This window comes from Equus przewalskii, chromosome 2 (assembly GCF_037783145.1).
Source record: "Equus przewalskii isolate Varuska chromosome 2, EquPr2, whole genome shotgun sequence".
Classification (NCBI taxonomy): domain Eukaryota; kingdom Metazoa; phylum Chordata; class Mammalia; order Perissodactyla; family Equidae; genus Equus; species Equus przewalskii.
Genome location: NC_091832.1, coordinates 65967091 through 65987284, shown reverse-complemented (window position 1 = coordinate 65987284; position 20194 = coordinate 65967091). Strand labels below are relative to the sequence as shown.

At 35.5% G+C, this 20194-nt stretch overlaps 1 protein-coding gene across 34 annotated transcripts in view; it reads right to left on the bottom strand.

Moving 5' to 3' along the window:
* The window catches only part of NEK1 (NIMA related kinase 1), a 220222-nt gene that overhangs the window by 146663 nt on the left and 53365 nt on the right, over window positions 1-20194 (bottom strand). For 25 of the 34 annotated variants that reach the window (XR_011537718.1, XM_070611442.1, XM_070611468.1 and 22 more), the window contains 4 exons: window positions 1006-1065; window positions 699-758; window positions 561-608; window positions 323-397 (listed from right to left, as the gene is read on the bottom strand). Coding sequence is in view for 33 of the 34 variants with exons in the window: in XM_070611442.1 (XP_070467543.1) it covers window positions 323-397; window positions 561-608; window positions 699-758; window positions 1006-1065 (243 nt within the window). In the remaining variant the exon portion in view is untranslated. The remainder of the gene's footprint in view (window positions 1-322; window positions 398-560; window positions 609-698; window positions 759-1005; window positions 1066-20194) is intronic. The other 9 variants (XM_070611453.1, XM_070611456.1, XM_070611452.1 and 6 more) reach the window with 1 other exon arrangement.

The window sequence follows — 20194 nt, the reverse complement described above, 5'->3', positions numbered from 1 at the left end:
TGAGCTAACATCTGTACCCATCTTCCTCTATTTTATATGTGGGATGCCTGCCACAGCACAGCTTGATGAGCAGTGCATAGGTCCACACCTGGGATCCAAACTGGTGAACCCTGGGCCACCAAAGTGGAGCATGTGAATTTAACCACTACACCACTGGGCTGGCCCCTAAGAATTCTTAATAGACACTGAAGAATTCTAGGTAAAAAGTAAACGTAAACTAAAAAAATAAAAGTCATTTATGTACATTTTAAAGAGCAAGTTGAAACTGGAGAAAAATAGCAGCAGTGTGATACTACTATATATATTGGTATCAAATGCCTACCTTTACTTCACCACTTCCACCAGCACTTAGCACGTTTCTCCATCCTTGTTCCCTGGCTCTGTTTATTCTCTCCAACTTTTGGGGATAAGAAACAAACAAAACACCATTTCAAGTATTTAATAGAAAACACATCACATACATTTACTAATAAAATGGAAATCAATGTATTTCTTTTAAAAAGGAAGTATGTGTGTGAAGAGGGGTGGAATATACCATGGAAAAATGGATTATCTCTTACCCTTTCCTTTTCTTGCCTTTTCATCTGTTCAGCCTTTATTAAACTAATCTGTAACAATTTTAAAGACAAGCTTCTTAGAACTTTTCAAACTATTATCAATAATTTGGCAAGGGAAGAAAATAAGAGCAAAAAAACTACCTGTTCCTTTTGTTTCTTTTCTTTTTCAATAAATTCCAATCTTCCTTTTCTTGCTGGTTCCTTGAAAAAAAAGAATAAAAACATTTTAATCAATAATAATTCCTACTTTTTCTATTTTCCTCAGGAAAGTTAGTACACCAATGGCAGAGGCATGCCCAGGGAGGTTAAAAAAAAGAGAAATGTTAGAGGTATTTGTTTGAAAGAAATAAGGAGGAAAGGTTTGGAGGTTTTCTATGTAAGATTTTGTTTCTTTTTTTAATAATTATTTTGGCAAAGCTTTAAAATAAGCAGACAGATGTCTTTATACCTCAAACATTTTCCTCCTTTCTTCTCCAGGATTCACTTTCTTCACTGGAGTTTGATGGGCCTGGACAAAAAGTAAAACTACAAATTAGATAAGGATTTTGAGGTACCCAATTAAAAAATTCAAATTCATGGAAATTTAAAATAAGAAAAAAGGTAAAGCCAATACTGCTATAACTCTCTTTCAAAATATACTATCCCTAAAAATAAAGAACCACTGTAGTGTTTGATATGCTGTTTGTTAAACAAAAGAGACATTAGATTAAAAGAAACTGTGGAAAAGCATTCTTGCCTAATCATCAGGTAAAGTTTTGTCCTCAGACACAGATGCTAATTTTAAGTTTTCTAATATCATGAAAATACAATGTTATTTAGAAAGCCCAACATTGAAGAGAGAAATTTTTCTAAAAAAAAAAATTAGTTACACAAAATATGTTCACTATGTAAAATTCAAACAAGAGTAAAAAGTTAGTCTACTTCACTCCACCTCCAGAGGTAACCATTATTAATATTTTCATGAGTATCCTTCCATTGTTTTATGCACTTAAATTCACACATAATCATATACAAACATAGAATCTTAGCTTTTTACACTTTTTACATAAATGTAATAATGTATTATTAGATGGAAAAATGTCTTTTACTATTAACAATGTTTCCAGAAATTTCCACATCATGGTAAGGAAACTAACAATGGCAATATTCCATACTATGGATATAATTTATTTATCCATCCTTCTAGGGACAGACATTGGGTTGGTTCCAATTTTTTCCTACTCTATACGCTATAAGGAACTTCCTTATACATACATCTTTGAGCCATAAGCAGGTAGTTCAAAAGGGCAATTTTTTTAAACAAGGAATTATAGAGCGAAAACATAAATGTTGAGAAAAATTGCCCTCCTGAAAGCCTGCATCAAATTTTACTCCTACCAAAGAACTCATTTCCCCACAATACCACAAATATTGGATATTATCCATCTATCTTGAATTTCTGCTCTTTGGAAAGGCTGAGAACATTTTCCAGTATATTAGATATTTACATTTCTTCTTTTATATACTAATTGTTCATCCAATTTTGGTGGTGTTCAATTTTAAAAGCTCTGTATATTACAGAAAATAAGACTGTCTTACAGATGTTGCAAATATTTTTTCCCATTCTGTCTTTTAGTTGCTGTTTATTGTATCTTTCACTGCATGAAAATTTGTAATTTATATTTAGTTAAATTTGCCAATCTTTTACTTTACGATTTGCATATACTGTTTTTCTAAGGAAGACATACTATATCTCAGTATTATATTTGCTTCTGCCACTTAGTTTCATTTTTATATTTAGATCTTTTAATTTATATTTAGATTTTTAAATATTTACAGTTAGATTTTTGTTTCTAGATCTAGTGGAATAAATTTTGTTCATTGAATGAGTTAGGAATCTAATTGTTTTTCTCTAGAAAATCCAATTATCTCATAAACATTTATTGGCTGATACATCTTTTTCCCCATTGATTTGAAATGCTTTATTAATCATATAATACATTCACATATATGGGTCAGTTTCTGGAATTCTCTATTCTGTTCCACTTATCCATCTCCCCTTTTGCTTTTTTTACTGTGGTATAAAGTTACCTATAGAAAAGTAGGCAAAAGATATACACAGAGGTTAGCAAATATAAAGGAAATACCCATGTAACTACCACCCAAGTCAAGAAATAGAATATTGCCAACCTCCACAAACCCTCTACCTGCCCTTCCACAAGTTCTCCCTCTACCACAGAGGTAACCACCATCCTGACTTTTGTCATTATCATCTTGCTTTTCTTTATTGTTATGCCCCTTATACATGCCTTCCTAAACACTACAGTTTAGTTTTTTTCTGAGTTTTATATTAACAGAATTACACAATACATATTGTTTTCTATCTTGCTTAGTTGCTCAACATTGTTTGCAGGATTCATCTATGTTATTGTTTGTATCTACATTTGCTTTCTTTGTTGATATACAGTATCACACTGATGTTGCTTCCTTTCTTTCACAGTTATTTTCTACTTTCTTCATTAGGTCTATTCTAAAGTATTTGCAAGAGTTTGTCCCAATCATTTTCTAACTGATTATTCACTTTTGCATGTTGAACTTCTATCAGGTCCCTTTACTGAATTCACTAATAGTTTTTTGCTGCTTCACTAGCATTTTCTATATAGGTAATCATATAATCTGTAAATAATGTCTATGTTTTCTCTTTTCTCCAAATACTTAAGTTTCTCATTTCTCTCTCTTTTTAATTGCATTCACCAGGACTTCTGGCATATTAAACAACAGCAATCATAGCAAATATCCTTGTCTTGTTACTGACTTTATTGGTAATGCTTCCAATTGTTCATCTTATGCATAATGCCTGACAGAGGTTTCTGGTATATATATAACCATATCAAGTTAAGTACTCTCCCTTCTGTATTTCTTGAATCAAAGAAGTTTTTGTTGTTTAAACTACTTTACTGAGGTATGATTGACATACAAAAAGTTGTACATATTTAATGTATACAACGAAAGAAGTTTTTAAAACAAAAATGTGTTAAATTTTACTGAACTTTCAGTATCTACTAAGATAATTTACACATAGTCTTTCTCTTCTAATCTGCCAATGTAGTGAAATTACAGTAATCAGTTTCCTACTATTGAATCATCCCTGGTATTCCTGAAATGAATTCTATTTGATAAACATTAAATTGTTCTTTTAATAAATTGCTTGATTTCATTTGCCTTTTAAAAAAAAACTTTTTAGGAGTTCTGCATGTATGCTCATAAGTGTAACTGACCCATGGTATTCCTTTTTTTTTAATCCTTTGCTAACTACTCAAATTTTGTAATCAAGGTTAAGCGTACTGTATGATCAATTTTTCAAACAATTCAAAATACATTCTACATACCAAAAAAGATTACAAATACTTGCAGGAAACTCTAAGTAATGTATCATACCACCAGTTTTTACATTTTTCAGCTACCTTAGAAAAAAATGAATATACAAAGGAACACTGCACAAAATTATTTACCTATGTTGGGTTTCAATACAAAAGAAAGCAGATACTACTTTAAAAAATTACTTCAATGGTCATTTGTGTTATTATTAAAATAATTCAGCATTTGATTAAATCATTAAACGCATCTCCACTTACAACTTCATTATAATAGCAGCAGTATTTTAGCAGAAGTCAATGTTATGAAGCACTTATTGCTTCAATTTTCTAAATTTTGTAAAATGACCAAAATTCTGAAAGCAAATTCAGAATATTACAAAATAAATATGACGCTCAATCAATATGAAATAAAATTAATTTCAGAAATATATCACTGTTAAAATATTATATTCCTCACAATATATAAAAGAGAACTAGAAAGGCACATATAAGTTTACTTTTATTAAAAAAAATTTAAAAATATGTTTAAAGTTCCTGCTTCCTTAGAGAGCAAAATGACATATAATTTAAACATAATTTCCTCCTTATGAAATGCAACTAATTTATTTTAATGAATACATTATTTAATATGAGCACAATAAAAAGATGATATTTAGAATATGTAACACCACCCAATGGGCTGATAAACTCATAAAATGAATGTAATGATTTTCTTATAATGCGCTTAGGCATTTTAATCAAACCATCATAAAACAAATCCATTTCATTGATTCAATAATGTTTTAACTGGGGCTGGCCCCGTGGCCGAGTGGTTAAGTTCGCACGCTCCGCTGCAGGCGGCCCAGTGTTTCCTTGGTTCGAATCCTGGGCGCAGACATGGCACTGCTCATCAAACCACGCTGAGGCAGCATCCCACATGCCACAACTAGAAGGACCCATAACGAAGAATATACAATTATGTACCGGGGGACTTTGGGGAGAAGAAGGAAAAAAATAAAATCTTAAAAAAATAATACTAATAAAATAAAATAAAAACCAATATGTTTTAACTAAAAGCTATATAATAAACCTCACAGCATGACTAAATAGTAAGTTTACTCCTTGACAAAATGACCCAAGCAGTAGGTTCCCAGGACTATCCCACGCCCTCACTGCATTATTAGTTCCTAACTCCTAACCTCTAACTTTCGTTAGTTATTTCAATTTAACTCTTATTTAAGCTAACCATATAACTCACCACTTAACTGCAGAAAAGACACTAGGGTTGAGATGACAATAATACTGAAATACTTATTTATTTATTTTATGCTTTATCTCCCCAAATCCGCCCTGGTACATAGTTGTATATCTTAGTTGTAGGTCTTTCTAGTTGTGGTATGTGGGATGCCACCTCACCGTGGCCTGACGAGCGGTGCCACGTCTGCATCCAGGATCTGAACCAGTGAAACCCTGGGCCGCGGCAGTGGAGCACGTGAACTTAACCACTCGGCCACGGGACTGGCCCCTGAAATATTTAAATAACGATAGCTTTCAAACTTTTTCTAAAAGTAACCCAAAGTAAGAAACATATTTCACACCCAGACTCAATGAACATACACATACGTACACACACACACACACACATATACACACACCCCTAAGTTCCATAAAATACTTTGTGTAGTAGAGTCTGTTACTTTCCATCTATTACTTAAAAGAAAAAGTGCCTGTTTTTCACCCACTAAAATTCAACTAAAAGTCATGGTTTTGTCACGACTAATAGATAGCACAGTCCAATTTTAAAATAGTCAAGAGCTGTGTCTAGAGCTCTATGGGCACTATGACTGAAGTACAAGAAAAAAAAACAATTTTAGGTAATGCTCTTTATTGTATTACAAACACACAGCTAACATTTCGAAGTGTGTTCTGTGTATACGGAATTTAAACTGGTGGGAATGTTACACAAGAGTTTTATAAAAATATATATTCCTTCCATACAAAGGAATATTTGGCAATAAAAAGAAATGAAGTACTGACACACGCTACAACATGGATACATGTTACAACCTTGAAAACATTATGCTAAGTAAAAGAAGCCAGTCACAAAAGACCACACATTGTATGATTCATTTACATAAAACATCTAGAATAAGTAATCTATAGAGAGAGTACATTAGCGGTTGCCTAGGACTACAGAGGTGGGGAAAGAATGGGGAATGAATGCTAACGGGAAAAAGACCTTTTGGGGAGGTGATGAAAATGTTCTAAAATTGATTGTGGTGATGGTTGCACACTCTGTGACCTCACTAAAAGTCATTTGATTCAAAACTTTAAATGGATGAATTGTATAGGATGTGAATTACATCTCAATAAAGCAGCTTTTAAAAAACACATATCTCCAAGAGTTACTGAATCATAATATCTGGAGCTAGAGCCCTGCATGCCATATTTTGCCAAGTTTGACAGGTTAACTCTTAGGCAGCAGGTCTGGCACTGGTATCGAAATTTGTGAACCACAATACCAAACAATTAAAAAACATTAATGCAAATAATACAGCATCTCACCATAAATAACCAGGTTTTTACTAGATTACACAATAGTGTGCAAAAAGAAGAAGAAAATGTTTAACTAATACACCTACATACTATTGGGTAAGTTATATGAAGGCAAAAATGATATTCATCGTTTGACGTTCCATTTGCCTTATATATGATACTCAAATATTTGTGAAATAAAAATCCCAAGCTGTTCCTCTCAGATCATACAGGTATTTTCAGAACACTATTTCTACACAGAAGAGAAAAATATGGTAACATAAAACATCCATACTTGGAGAAATGTTTTGTTTTGTGTTTCTTTTTTAAAATCAGAACCAAAATACTGAAACATATTCATGGAGCTCCCTCTGGTGGTTTAATAATTACTCCCTTGTTTTAACAGAGGCCTTTAAAAAAATAAGCGATTATTATGAGAACTGGAGTAAAGAAAGTTTTTATGACGTGCAACTATTTTTATGATATGCTGAGTAATAATACCAATCCATATTAGCTTAACGTTTTGCAATTAAAAAATGATAGACAGTATCATCAAGTGGTTATGGTTTTCCTTATAAACTTTTCATTTTCAAGCTTAATAGGAAGTTAAATTAAAAATTCCAAAAAGCCATTATGAATCTGAATCCAAAATATGCTTTAGATTGTCTGGGAAAAAAATAAGGCTTTTCAAAAGAAATATAAGTTACGTAAAAACCAAAGAAAAAATATTTTAAAAATCATAATTAAAATAATTTAGACATTTAGTTTTTTCCTTCAATTCTTTTGTTAGATTCAAAAAACTTTTCACATATTTGATTGCCATCTCCTTTTTTCTTTTTTTAAAATATTCCTCTTAAATTTTTTTCTATTTTTTTCATTGTGGTAAAATACACATAAAATTGACCATTTAAACCATTTTTTTAGTGTACAATTCTTTGGCATTAAGTACATTCACACTGTTGTGCATACAGATTTAGTTTTAAGTGAAATGTTTTTAATTAAGCTATATGATATTTCAAGTGCTGGTTATTATTTACTTCTCAATGGTCTGGTTTAGAAAATCATGCTTATTTGCCTAAAATTTTTAAGGGCAACAACCTTGCCTGAAATCCAAAACACTTATAACAATCAACTAAATTATTTATCAGTCATTCAGAATATTTGATAGAATGGTATCTATTATTCAGATTAACTGGAATCTGAAAATTCCACAGCATGCTGCTCTTGCATACTGAATAAATATTAACTGAAAATGAGAGGAAACATTAAGAAAACCAACATATTATTTGATTCCATCAGCCATACGAAAAAACAGATTAAACACTTGGCTACGATCCTGCCCAAAGCTGAGGAGCCTTCTTTTGTTTTATTGAAGTATAATTGACAGGCAATATTATATTAGTTCCAGGTGTATGACATAGTGATTTGATAATTTTATACATTATGAAACAATCACCACACTAAGTCTAGTTACCATCTGTCACCATACAACATTACAATATTATTGACTATATTCTCTATGCTGTACTTCAGATCCCCATGACTTATTAATGTTATAACTCGAAGTTTTTACCTCTTGATGCATTTCACCTATTTCACCCATCCCTTCACCCCTCTCCCCTCTGGTAACCACCAGTTTGTTCTCTGTATCCATAAGTCTGATTCTATTTTCTTTTGTTTATTCATTTGTTTTGGTTTTTAGCTTCCACATATAAGTGAAATCAAACAGTATTTGTCTTTCTCTGACTGAGTTATTTAACTTAGCATAATACCCTCTAGGTCTATGCAAGTTGTTGCAAATGGTAAGATTTCATTCTTTTTTATGGCTGAGTAATATGAATAGACACTTTTCCAAAGAAGACATAAGGATGGCAACAGGTACATGAAAAGATGCTCAACATCATTAATCATCAGGGCAATGCAAATCAAAACCACAATGAGATACTACCTCACACCTCTCAGAATGGCTACTACTAAAAAGACAAGAATTAACAAGTCCTGGTGAGGATGGGGAGAAAAGGGAACGCTTGTGCACAGTTGGTGGAAATGAAAATTGGTATAACCACTATGGAAAAAACTATGGAGGTTCCTCAAAAAATTAAAAATAGAACTACCATATGATCTGGCAATTTCACTTCTGTGTATTTATCCAAAGAAAATAAAAACACTAATTCGAAAAGATATACACATCTCAATGTTCATTGCAGTATTACTTACAATAGCCAAGATATGGAAACAACCTAAGTGCCCATCGATAAATGAAAGGATAAAGAAGATGTGGTATATATATATACAAAGGAGCCTTCTCTTATATCATTGGTCCCATCTCACCAAGAGTTTTGATCTCTCCATTCTGTCAGGCTAAAACTTGGTCAAGAAACAGGATGACTGTATTTCTACAACTCCACCGAAGTGTATATTCCTTATTGAGCTAATAACACCCCTCCTCTCCATGGTAATTTCATTCCTTGGTAGGACGTAGATTCTGTATGTGTATAAACCAATTGTTAAAATGGACTGTATTCATAAAAACCATTTTGGAATAAACAAAAATCTGAAAAGTCTACATTTCATATTGATGAATATCTTTATGGTGAATCCGTATTTCACTGAACTCCATGAGAAGAAATAAATATATCTCCAAAGAAATTTTGATTCCAGGGCATGATTTTTTAAAAAGACATTTATAAGAATGCAATCAATCTGACTGACTTCATATCAATGAAATATAACCACTGATAATAATAAATAAAAATTTACAAAGAGTATATACAATATTAAATAAAGACATCAGAAGATATGCTATCTTCTGTATGCTATCAGAGCCACAATAAAAATACAGGCAATGTATATTTGAATAAAAACTGGAAGGGCCCACAACAAAATTAAGTTAAATTAAATGTAGTATTTGGATATTGGGAATATGGTTCTTTCTTCTTTTATTATATAAAACTGTCAAAACCATACTAAAAGACTACAGAAAATTTATTAAAATACATACTTTATAGAAAAAAGTTGAAAATAAACATTATATTACTTAAATAACTTCAAAAAACCAAATAACTTTAATAGAAATCAGTTTCTATCTCAGAAATTAGACACATATGTAAAGAACTGATTTCAAATGCTCTAAAGCTTTCTCTTCATTATCTCACACTGAAGTAGTTACCTTTAAGCATTAAGAATAAAAGCTCAAGGGTGACATCAGCATCATGGTGGAGTGACCTCTTCCCTTGGACTCTCCCCTCTAAGATACAACCAAAGGGACATTCATACACCAACAGACGACATATACACGTCACAAAAGACGTTTGGGAGACCCACACAGCCATACGCCTGAAGGTGGTGGTGGGGCTGGATCCTCTGGAGGAAGTGGAAGCTGATCCACAGGAATTCTGTGGTGAGAGACAGGCTGTGGCAGCGGGAAGGGTGCAGGTGAGAAGGGTGCCCCATCCCCACCCTACTACAGTCCCAGAATCATCCAGAGCACAGTGCAGTGAGGGGGCTAGTGGCGGCGGGGAAAGTGTGCAGCCCCAGAGCCATCTGGAACTCGGTGCAGAGACAGTGGCAGCAATGGAGGGGAAAGGGCATGGCTGAGAGAGCGCCCAGCCCCTACCTGGTACTCCAGCCCCAGAGTTGTTCGAAGCTCAGTGCAGAGAGAGTGGCAGCCACAGAAGGGAAAGAGCGCAGGGAAGAGAGATGCCCTGCCCCCACTCAGTACTGCAGCCCCAGAATTGTCCAGAGCATGGCACGGAGAGCTTGGCAGCAGTGGCAGAGAAAGGGAAAGTGCACAGTCCTGCAATCACCCGGAGCTCCATTCAGAGAGACAAGGAGGGGCTGGGGGAAGCACTGGGGAACGAGAGTACCCCTCCCCCTGCCCGGTGCTCCGGAACTGCCATCGATCAGTCGCTCAGAGAGAAAAGCAGTCAGTGGCTGGAGCCCCTGATCGTGCCAGGCCCAGAATACACAGTGCCTGATCTCCATCCAGTGGCAGTACATGGCAGCTGTGACCTGATAAAAACAACAGGAGGAAGCAAAAATCTACCCCATCAAGCAGTATGAGTAGGAATATTAAAGTCCCAGAACACAAGGAAAGTGACAAGTACCCAGAAACCAACCCTGAAGGAAGAGAAATCCATAACTAAATGACAAAGAATTCAAAACAGCTATCATAAAAAAACTCAACAAGTTACAAGAAAACACAGAAAGACAAATTAACAAATTCAGGAGCTTCTTCACAAAGGAGATTGAAACCATAAAGAAGAACCAATCAGAATTGCTACAGATGAAAACCACAATGGATGAAACAAAGAAAAATCTGGATTCCCTAAACAACAGAGCTGACAATATGGAGGAGAGAATCAGCCAATTAGAAGATAATACTATAGAAATGCTTCAGAGGGAGGAGAAGAGAGAACTAAGACTAAAAAGACATGAAGAAGCTCTCAGAGAAATATCTGACTCAATCAGGAAATGCAACACAAGGATTATAGGTATTCAAGAGGGGGAAGAGAAGGAGAATGGAGCAGAAAGCTTGTTCAAAGAAATAATAGCTGAGGGCTGGCCCCGTGGCCGAGTGGTTAAGTTCGCGCGCTCCGCTGCAGGCGGCCCAGTGTTTCGTTGGTTCGAATCCTGGGCGCGGACATGACACTGCTCATCAAACCACACTGAGGCAGCGTCCCACATACCACAACTAGAAGGACCCACAACGAAGAATATACAACTATGTACCGGGGGGGCTTTGGGGAGAAAAAGGAAAAAATAAAAAAAATCTTTAAAAAAAAAAAAAAAAAGAAATAATAGCTGAGAACTTCCCAAATCTGGGGAGGGAGCTGGAAATCCTTGAGAAAGAGGCCTCCAGATCTCCTAGCTTTGTCAATGTAAAAAGACCCACTCCAAGGCATATAGTAGTGAAGCTGGCAAAAGGTCAGGGACAAAGAAAATATGCTAAGGGGAGCTGGGCAGAAGAAAACTTACAAAGGAACCCCTATCGGGCTTTCAGTGGATTTCTCAGCAGAAACCTTACAGGCTAGGAGAGAGTGGAATGATACATTCAAAATCCTGAAAGACAAAAACTTCCAGCTAAGAATAGTCTAGCCAGCAAAAATCTCCTTCAAATATGATGGAGAAATAAAAACTTTCCCAAATAAACAAAAGCTAAGGGAGTTCATTTCCACAAGACACGTCCCCCCCCCAACAAAGAAATCCTCAAGAAAGACCTCATACCTGAAAAAAAGAAAAAAACCGGAAAGGGGCTACAAAGCCTTGAGCAAGGAGATGAATAGGTAGGCAATAATACGAAAATGGCAGCTCTCTATCAGATCAGGTTAGCAAACACTTAACTCTAACATCAAGGATAAAGAAAAGGAAAACATCAAAACAAAAATGATCTCATCTTTTTAACCACAAATTCACAACACAAGTTGGAAAAAGATATGACAGAAATAACTTAGAAGGGGAAGCGGAAAGGGATGGAATCAGTATAGTCTAAGGAAACAAGAGGCTATCAGAAAATGGACTATCTAACTACAAGATTTTCTATATGAACCTAAGGGTAACCACTAAACAAATAATTAGAACAGAGACATCTATGATAAACAAGGAGAGAAAGCAGAAAACCAACAGAGAAAACTACCTAATCAAATTGGAAGTCCGAAATACACAGGATGAAAAACAAAGGATATGCAGAAGAATTGGGGAACGTGTGATAAGATTGTAGTATTAAGCCCTCATATATCAATAATCATTCTAAACGAAAACGGATTGAATTCTCCAATCAAAAGACACAGAGTGGCAGGATGGATTAAAGAACAAGACCCTACAATATGCTGCCTCCAGGAAAGACATCTCAACTCTAGAAACAAACATGGGCTCAGAGTAAAGGGATGGAAGACAATATTCCAAGTTAAGCGTAAACAAAAGAAAGCAGGGGTTGCCATACTTATATCAGACAAAGTAGATTTCAAGATAAAACTGGTAAAGAGAGACACAAAGGGGCAGTATATAATGATAAAAGGGACTCTCCACCAAGAAGACTTAACACTTATAAACATGCATGCACCCAACACAGGAGCACCAAAGTACAGAAAGCAACTATTAACAAACCTAGAAGGAGATATCAATGACAACACAGTAATAGTAGGGGACCTCATCATCCCACTTATATCAATGGAGAGATCATCCAGACAAAAAGTCAACAAGGAGATAGTGGACTTAAACGAAAAACTAGACCAGATAAACTTAGTACTCCAGCCAAAAACAGTGGAATATACATTTTTCTCAAGTGCACACGGAACATTCTCAAGGATAGACCATATATTGGGAAACAAGGCAAACCTCAACAAATTTAAGATTGAAATCATATCTACCATCTTTTCTGACCATAATGCCATGAAACTAGAAATAAACTAGAAGAAAAAAGCTGGAAAAGGAACAAAAATGTGGAGACTAAACAACATACTACTGAACAACCAATGGGTCATTGAAGAAACAAGGGGAGAAATCAAAAAACATTTGGTGACAAACAAGAATGAAAACACACCATATCAACCCTTATGGGACGCAGCAAAAGCGGTCCTAACAGGGAAATTTATAGCAATACAGGTCCACATTAACAAACAAGAAAAAGCTCAAATAAACAATCTTAAACTGCACCTAACAGAATTAGAAAAAGAACAAAGACCAAACTCAGCACAAGGAGGGAAATAATAAAAATTAGAGCAGAAATAAATGAAATTGAAACAAAAAAACTGTAAAAAGGATCAATGAAACAAGGAGCTGGTTCTTTGAGAGGATAAACAAAACTGACAAACCCTTACCCAGACTAAGAAAACAAGAGAGAAGCCTCAAATAAATAAAATTAGAAATAAAGAGGAGAAATTACAATGGATACCACAAAAATATGAAAGATTTTAAGAGAATATTATGAAAAACTATACACCAACAAACCGGACAATCTAGAAGAAATGGATAAATTCTTAGACTCTTACAACCTCCCATAACTGAATCAAGAAGAAATAGAGAATGCGAATAGACCAATCACAAGTAAAGAGATTGAAACAGTATCAAAAACCTCCCCAAAAATAAAAGTCCAGGACCAGATGGCTTCTCTGAAGAATTCTACCAAACATTTAAAGACAATATATTACCTATTCTTCTCAAACTATTCCAAAAAATGAGGAAGATGGAAATATTCATAACACATTCTACAAGGCCAACATCACCCTGATCACAAAACCAGACAAGGACAGCACAAAGAAAGAAAATTACAGGCCAATATCAATGATGAACATAGATGCAAAAATCCTTCAACAAAATACTGGCAAACCGAATACAGCAAAATATTAAAAAGATCATACACCACGATCAAGTGGGATTTATACCAGGGACACAGGGATGGTTCAACACCTGCAAGTCAATCAATGTGATACAACACATTAACAACTGAAGAACAAAAACCACATGATCATCTCAATAGACACAGAGAAAGCATTCAACAAGATCCAACATTTGTTCATGATAAAAACTCTCAATAAAATGGGTATAGAAGGAAAATATCTCAACATAATAAAGGTCATATATGACAAACTCACTGCCAACATCATACTCAATGGGGAAAAACTGAAAGCCATTGTGCTGAGAACAGGAACAAGGCAAGGGTGCCCACTATCATCTCTCTTATTCAACATAGTACTAGAGGTTTTGGCCAGAGCAGTTAGGCAGGAAAAAAAATTAAAAGGAATCTAAATAGGCACTGAAGACGCAAAACTCTTGCTCTTCGCAGACAACAGGATTTTACATATAGAAAACCCTAAAGAACCCAGCAGAAAACTACTAGAAATAATCAACAACTATAGCAAAGTTTCAGGATACAAAGTCAACATACAAAAATCAGTGGCATTTCTATACTCTAATAACTAACTAACAGAACAAGAACTTAAGAATACAACCCCATTTACAATTGCAGCAAAAAGAATAAAATATTTAGATATAAATTTAATCAAAGAGGTGAAAGATATATACCAGGAAAACTATAGGACATGACTGAAAGAAATCAATAATGACATAAAGAAATGGAAAGATATTCCATGTACATGGATTGGAAAAATAAACATAGTTAAAATGGCCATACTACCTAAAGCAATCTACAGATTCAATGCAATCTCAATCAGAATCCCAATGACATTCTCCACAGAAATAGAACAAAGAATCTTAAAATTTATTTGGGGCAACAAAACACCCCGAATAGCCAAAGCAATCCTGAGAAACAAGAACAAAGCTGGTGGCATCACAATCACTGACTTCAAAACACATTACAAAGCTATAGTAATCAAAACAGCACGGTACTGGTACAAAAACAGGCACACAGATGAACGGAACAGAATTGAAAGTCCAGAAATAAAACCACACATATACAGACAACTAATCTTTGACAAAGGAGCCAAGAACATACAATGGAGAAAGGAAAGCCTCTTCAATAAATGGTGCTGGGAAAACTGGACAGCCACACGCAAAAGAATGAGAGTAGATCATTATCTTTCCCCACACACAAAAATAGACTCAAAATGGATCAAAGACTTAAAGGTAAGACCGGAAACCATAAAACCTCTGGAAGAAAATACAGGCAGTATGCTCTTTGACATGAGCTTTAAAAGGATCTTTACAAATATGATGTCCACTCAGACAAGGGAAACAAAAGAAAAAATAAACAAGTGGGACTTCATGAGACTAAAGAGCTTCTGGAAGGCAAAGGAAACCAAGATCAAAATGAAAAAACAACCCACCAACTGGGAGAAAATATTTGCAAATCATATATCCAGTAAGGGGTTAATCTCCATAATATATAAAGAGCTCACACAACTGAACTACAAAAAAATAAACAACCCAATCAAAAAGTGGGCAGAGGATATGAACAGACACTTTTCCAAAGAAGATATACAAATGGCCAATAGGTACATGAAAAGATGCTCAACATCACTAATCATCAGGGAGATGCAAATCAAAACAACCCTTAGATATCATCTTACGCCCATTAGAATGGCTATATCACCAAGACAAGAAATAATAAATGTTGGAGAGGTTGTGGAGAAAAGGGAACCCTCATCTACTGCTGGTGAGAATGCAAAACGGCACGGCCACTATAGAAAACAGTACGGAGATTTCTCAAAAAACTTAAAATAGAATTACCATATGACCCAGCTATCCCACTACTGGGTATCTACCTAAACAAGTTGAAATGAACAACCCAAAGTAACATGTGTACCCTATGTTCATTGCAGCATTATTCACAAGAGCCAAGACATGGAAGCAACCCAAGTGCCCAATGACTGATGATTGGATAAAGAAGACGTGGTATATATATATACAATGGTATGCCATTGTATACTACTCAGCCACAAAAAAAAGACATGATCATCCCACTCACAAGCACATGGATTGGTCCTTGAGGGCATCAGGTTAAGCGAAATAAGCCAGACAGAGAAAGACAAACACTATACGCTCTCACTCATATGTGGAATATAAACAAACTTAGGGGCAAAGAGAACAATTTAGTGGTTACCAGGAGGAAGTGGGGGGGGGGGCGGGGAGAGTGGGCACAAGGGGTGCAGGGGCACATTTTCATGGTGTTTGACAAATATAAATGTGCAACTGAAATTTCACAATTTTATAAACTATTTAGACCAGAATTAAAAAATTAAAAAAAAAAAAGAAGGGGGAAGAAAAAGGTAGCAAAACAACAAGGCAGGGAGGTGGTGGTAAAAAAAAGAATAAAAGCTCAAAAACACTGGCTTTCTGCTTGTGCCTAAAAGCAGAGGTTTTATTTGGCCTTTAATCCTATTAAGTGCTGTTAAAATATTAAAGAATATTTGTTTACTGATTTGGAATTCACTCTATTCAATCATTTTTTCACTCATTTTTTAAAAAGAACCTTACTAGGAGCTTACTCTGTGCACAATGTATAACACACGGTCCCTAGCTTCAGAGAGCTGACAATTTTTTTAATAAAAATAACATTAAGAAGACACATATGAGGTGCTAAGGAGTTCAGATAAGGAAGAAATTATTTTCCTGCTTTTATTTGAGGGAAAGGGATAATTAGCAAAGAAACAAAAAAGGTTTTTGGAAAAAAAGTTATTTGAGGTTTCTCCTACCTCCCTTAGAGCAGTGGAAAACTGTAATCCCATGTGGCAGTGTCCTAGGACATAGAGCGAACATTATATTCTTTAATATATAAGCTAACAGTGTGAACATTTATCACACAAACGGCTCCTTTTGCTTTTTTTCAGAGCTTTGTCTTTTTAGTTAGACTATAAGATTTCAGGGAAGAACAAATATGGTCTTTACTTTGTACTCTTTGAGGGCTCACAGAATAGTACATGATCAATGTCACATGTACCTATGCAGAAGAAAGAAGAAAAGAAAAGAACACTTTAAAAGGAGGAGAGGGTATGTAATGAACAAAGACAAGAAAGGAAAAAGTACATACAGGGTATAGTCATTAACTAGTGCTACATCCAATTTAGCCCTGACTCAGAATTCAGGAGCATTATGGGAGATTAGTATATTGCATGCAGTTCAAACCTGGGGCATGAGTATGACATTTATTTGGTAGGGTGGGACTTTGCCACTAAACGTTTTCTACATGAACATACTTTATACATTTTTTATGTCAATAAGCCTGACTCTAAGGATCATTAGATTTGAATTTTGGTGTTACAACAGGAAGTTAAAGGAATTATATTAATTTTTAGTACCTTTACTACTACTATTAATAATAATCTTAGCAGACTACTTATTTTTCTAACTATAGAAATCAGTTACTAAAACTATTTTTTTCCTACTGTTGACCTTTTGGAATAAAGACATATTCCAGTGTTCTCAAGAGAGTTGACTATGATTAGTTTTTCTCTCCAGGTTTTATTTTCAATAGTTATCAATTTCCTAAAAATAATAACAAAATGTCTTTTATAGAGAGCTTGACTAAAATTTTTGGTTTTTATTCATTCTTTTAAAGAATGAGCAGGCAGTGACTTGACAAAGTCTAAGTTACTACTCATTGAACTATTCACTCATTAATTTATGAGGTAAATATTTATTGAGTGCCTACTTCTTGCCAGGAACTATTTGCCAGGAACCAGTGAACAATAACAACAAAAATCCTTGCTCTCATAGAGCTTACACTGTAATGGAAGAGACCAGCAACAAGCAAAGACATGAAAAACACATAGTACTTTAAACAGCGATAATGCGGAGAAAAACAAAGCAGATAAATCGCTGTGATGGGGTGGAAGGACAGTTGTTATTTGACATAGTGTGATCAAAGATGAAGGTTCTATTCATTAAGCAAGCTTTGAGCACAGATCTGAAGGATGTAAGGGAGAGAACCACACAGTTTTCCTAAGTGAGAGTGCTCCAGGAAAAGTGGACAGCAAGTATAAACACATTTTTTCAGATAAGTGCTTGGCATGTTTGAAGGCAACAGGTTTAGCATGGCTGGATTGGGAGTAGCAAGGGGGAGTAGAAAATGAGGCTTGGAGAGGTAGTAAGGGCATCAGAGGGCTCTGTAGGTCTTTGTAAGAATTCTGATTTTTACTCTGAGTGAGATGAAAAGCCACTGGAATCCTCTGAGCAGGAGAGTACAATGACCTGACCTTCATCGTGAAAGTATTTAGGCTGCTCAAGAGAGAACAGACTGAAGGAACTAAGCTTGAAAACAGTAAGACAGTAAAAAGATTACTATTATAGCCCAGGTGAAAAATGAGGGTGGCTAGGACTAATGTGGTGATAAAACAATGAAAAGCAGTCAGACTGTGAATATATTTTGCAGGCAGGGTCAACAGGATGTGATGTTGAAAGGGTAGTCAGTGATGACACCAAAAGTTTTTGATGAGAACAAATAGAAGGATGGAATTGCCATTTACTGAAATGAGGAAGATCAGTTTGGGGAAGGGGTGGAATCAGGAGTTCAGTTTCACATATATTAATTTTGAGATGTCTATTAGAAATCCAATTAGAGATATTAAGACAGATATGAGTCTGGAGTTAAGGGAAGGAGTCCAGGCTGGAGATATAAATTCGGGCGTCAGTTCACAGATGCTGCCAATTAGAGAGAGAGTATGGTACAAGAGACAAGATATCCAAGAACTGAGTATGTAAGTACTTCAGCATTTAAAAGTCAAGGACATGAGGAGGAACTTGAAAGTAGGCTAAGAAAAGCAGTCAATTAGGTAGGAGAACGAGAAGAATGTAATACTTTGGATTCACGTAAAGAAAATATTCAAAGAAGGAGGCAGTAATCAAGCTAGTCAAAAACTGAGATAGAGGAAGAAGACAAGTGACTCCTGGACTTCACAATATGGAGGTCTTTGGCAACAGCTGTTTCAAACCAACCGTGACAAAGAAAGCCCTGAAAGCAATAGGGTCAAGAGAAAATGAGAAGAGAGAAACTGGAGACAGCACTGACAGTGCTTTAGGAAAGTTGTGCTGTTAAAGGAAGCAGAGATATAGGAAAGTAGCTGGAAGAAGATACGGGAGATAAGAGAAGGGTTTTCTTTAAAAAAGACTGAAGATACAATATACAATGTTCTTTTGCTAACAGGAATGATTCAGTAGAGAGGAAAAATCAAATGATGCGGAAGAGAGCATGAAGTACTTTAGTAGGCAAAAAAATCCATAATAATAATAGTACACAAATGGCAGGGGTGGCTCTAGATCAAAACAGAGACAGATCATCCAAAGTAATAGGAAGAAAGGCAGAATATTTACAAACAGATATGACTAACTGGAAGAAATGGTAGTGAGTGTGGGAAAATTTTCTTCCAATTGCTTCTATTTTCTCAGTGAAAGAGAAAGCAAGGTTATTAGCCTGAAATGAAAAACAAGAAGGTAAGAAATAATCATCTAGAAAGTGGGAGAGAAAATGGACTGAGGAAATATAATAGGGCGGCCAGAAGGTACTCACTTGACACTGTTGGTTATAAATTTAAAGTGAGACCAGTTAGAATGGTTGTACGTTTTCTCCAACCACATTCTATTGCCCAAGATCAGGCACAAAAGAGGTGGAGAGTTGGATTTCACCAAGTTAAGTTTTTGCCAGGTAATTTGTAATAATGGAAGCGAGGGGCAAGAAAGAGTAGAGGTTTTGGAAATTATTATAATGAGAGAACATGGAATTTAAACGAGAAAAGGAAAATGAAAACTAGGAAGAGAGGGACAATGAAAAAACTAGTAAGACCCATGGATCCAAAATAGGACAAATTAGTTTTGGAGACAAGAGTCCTCGAGGAACAAGCTAGAAACATAGGAAGTAGTGGTCAGGGAGAGGGATGCTTATAACTGAGACCATGGAACAGCTGCTATTGTCAACAGTGACAAATTTGATGGCATGACTACAGGTTTGAGTTCTAAGGTAAGGTGGGAGACAAGATCACTGAACAAGAACAATCAAGAAAATAGACCATGTACCCTTGGAAGGACCACCTTTTTTGTATACAGAAATCACCAACAATTATGACAGTGTTGGGAAGACTGACACTGAGTTAGGTGTTAAAATCCTCAAAAAACAAGGGTCTGCAGATACCCCTAACACACAGGGATAGCGGGTGATACAGTCTGGTAGCATAAGCTCAAAGTTTGGTGGGGTGGGTTAGGGAGCAGGGAAGAGTCTGGCAGTGAGAAGCAAGGAAAACACCTTCCCCATCCTACCTCTAGACCCAGTGGTCTTAAGGGATTAGAGAGGAAACAGCCACCATGTAAGAGAGCTGCATG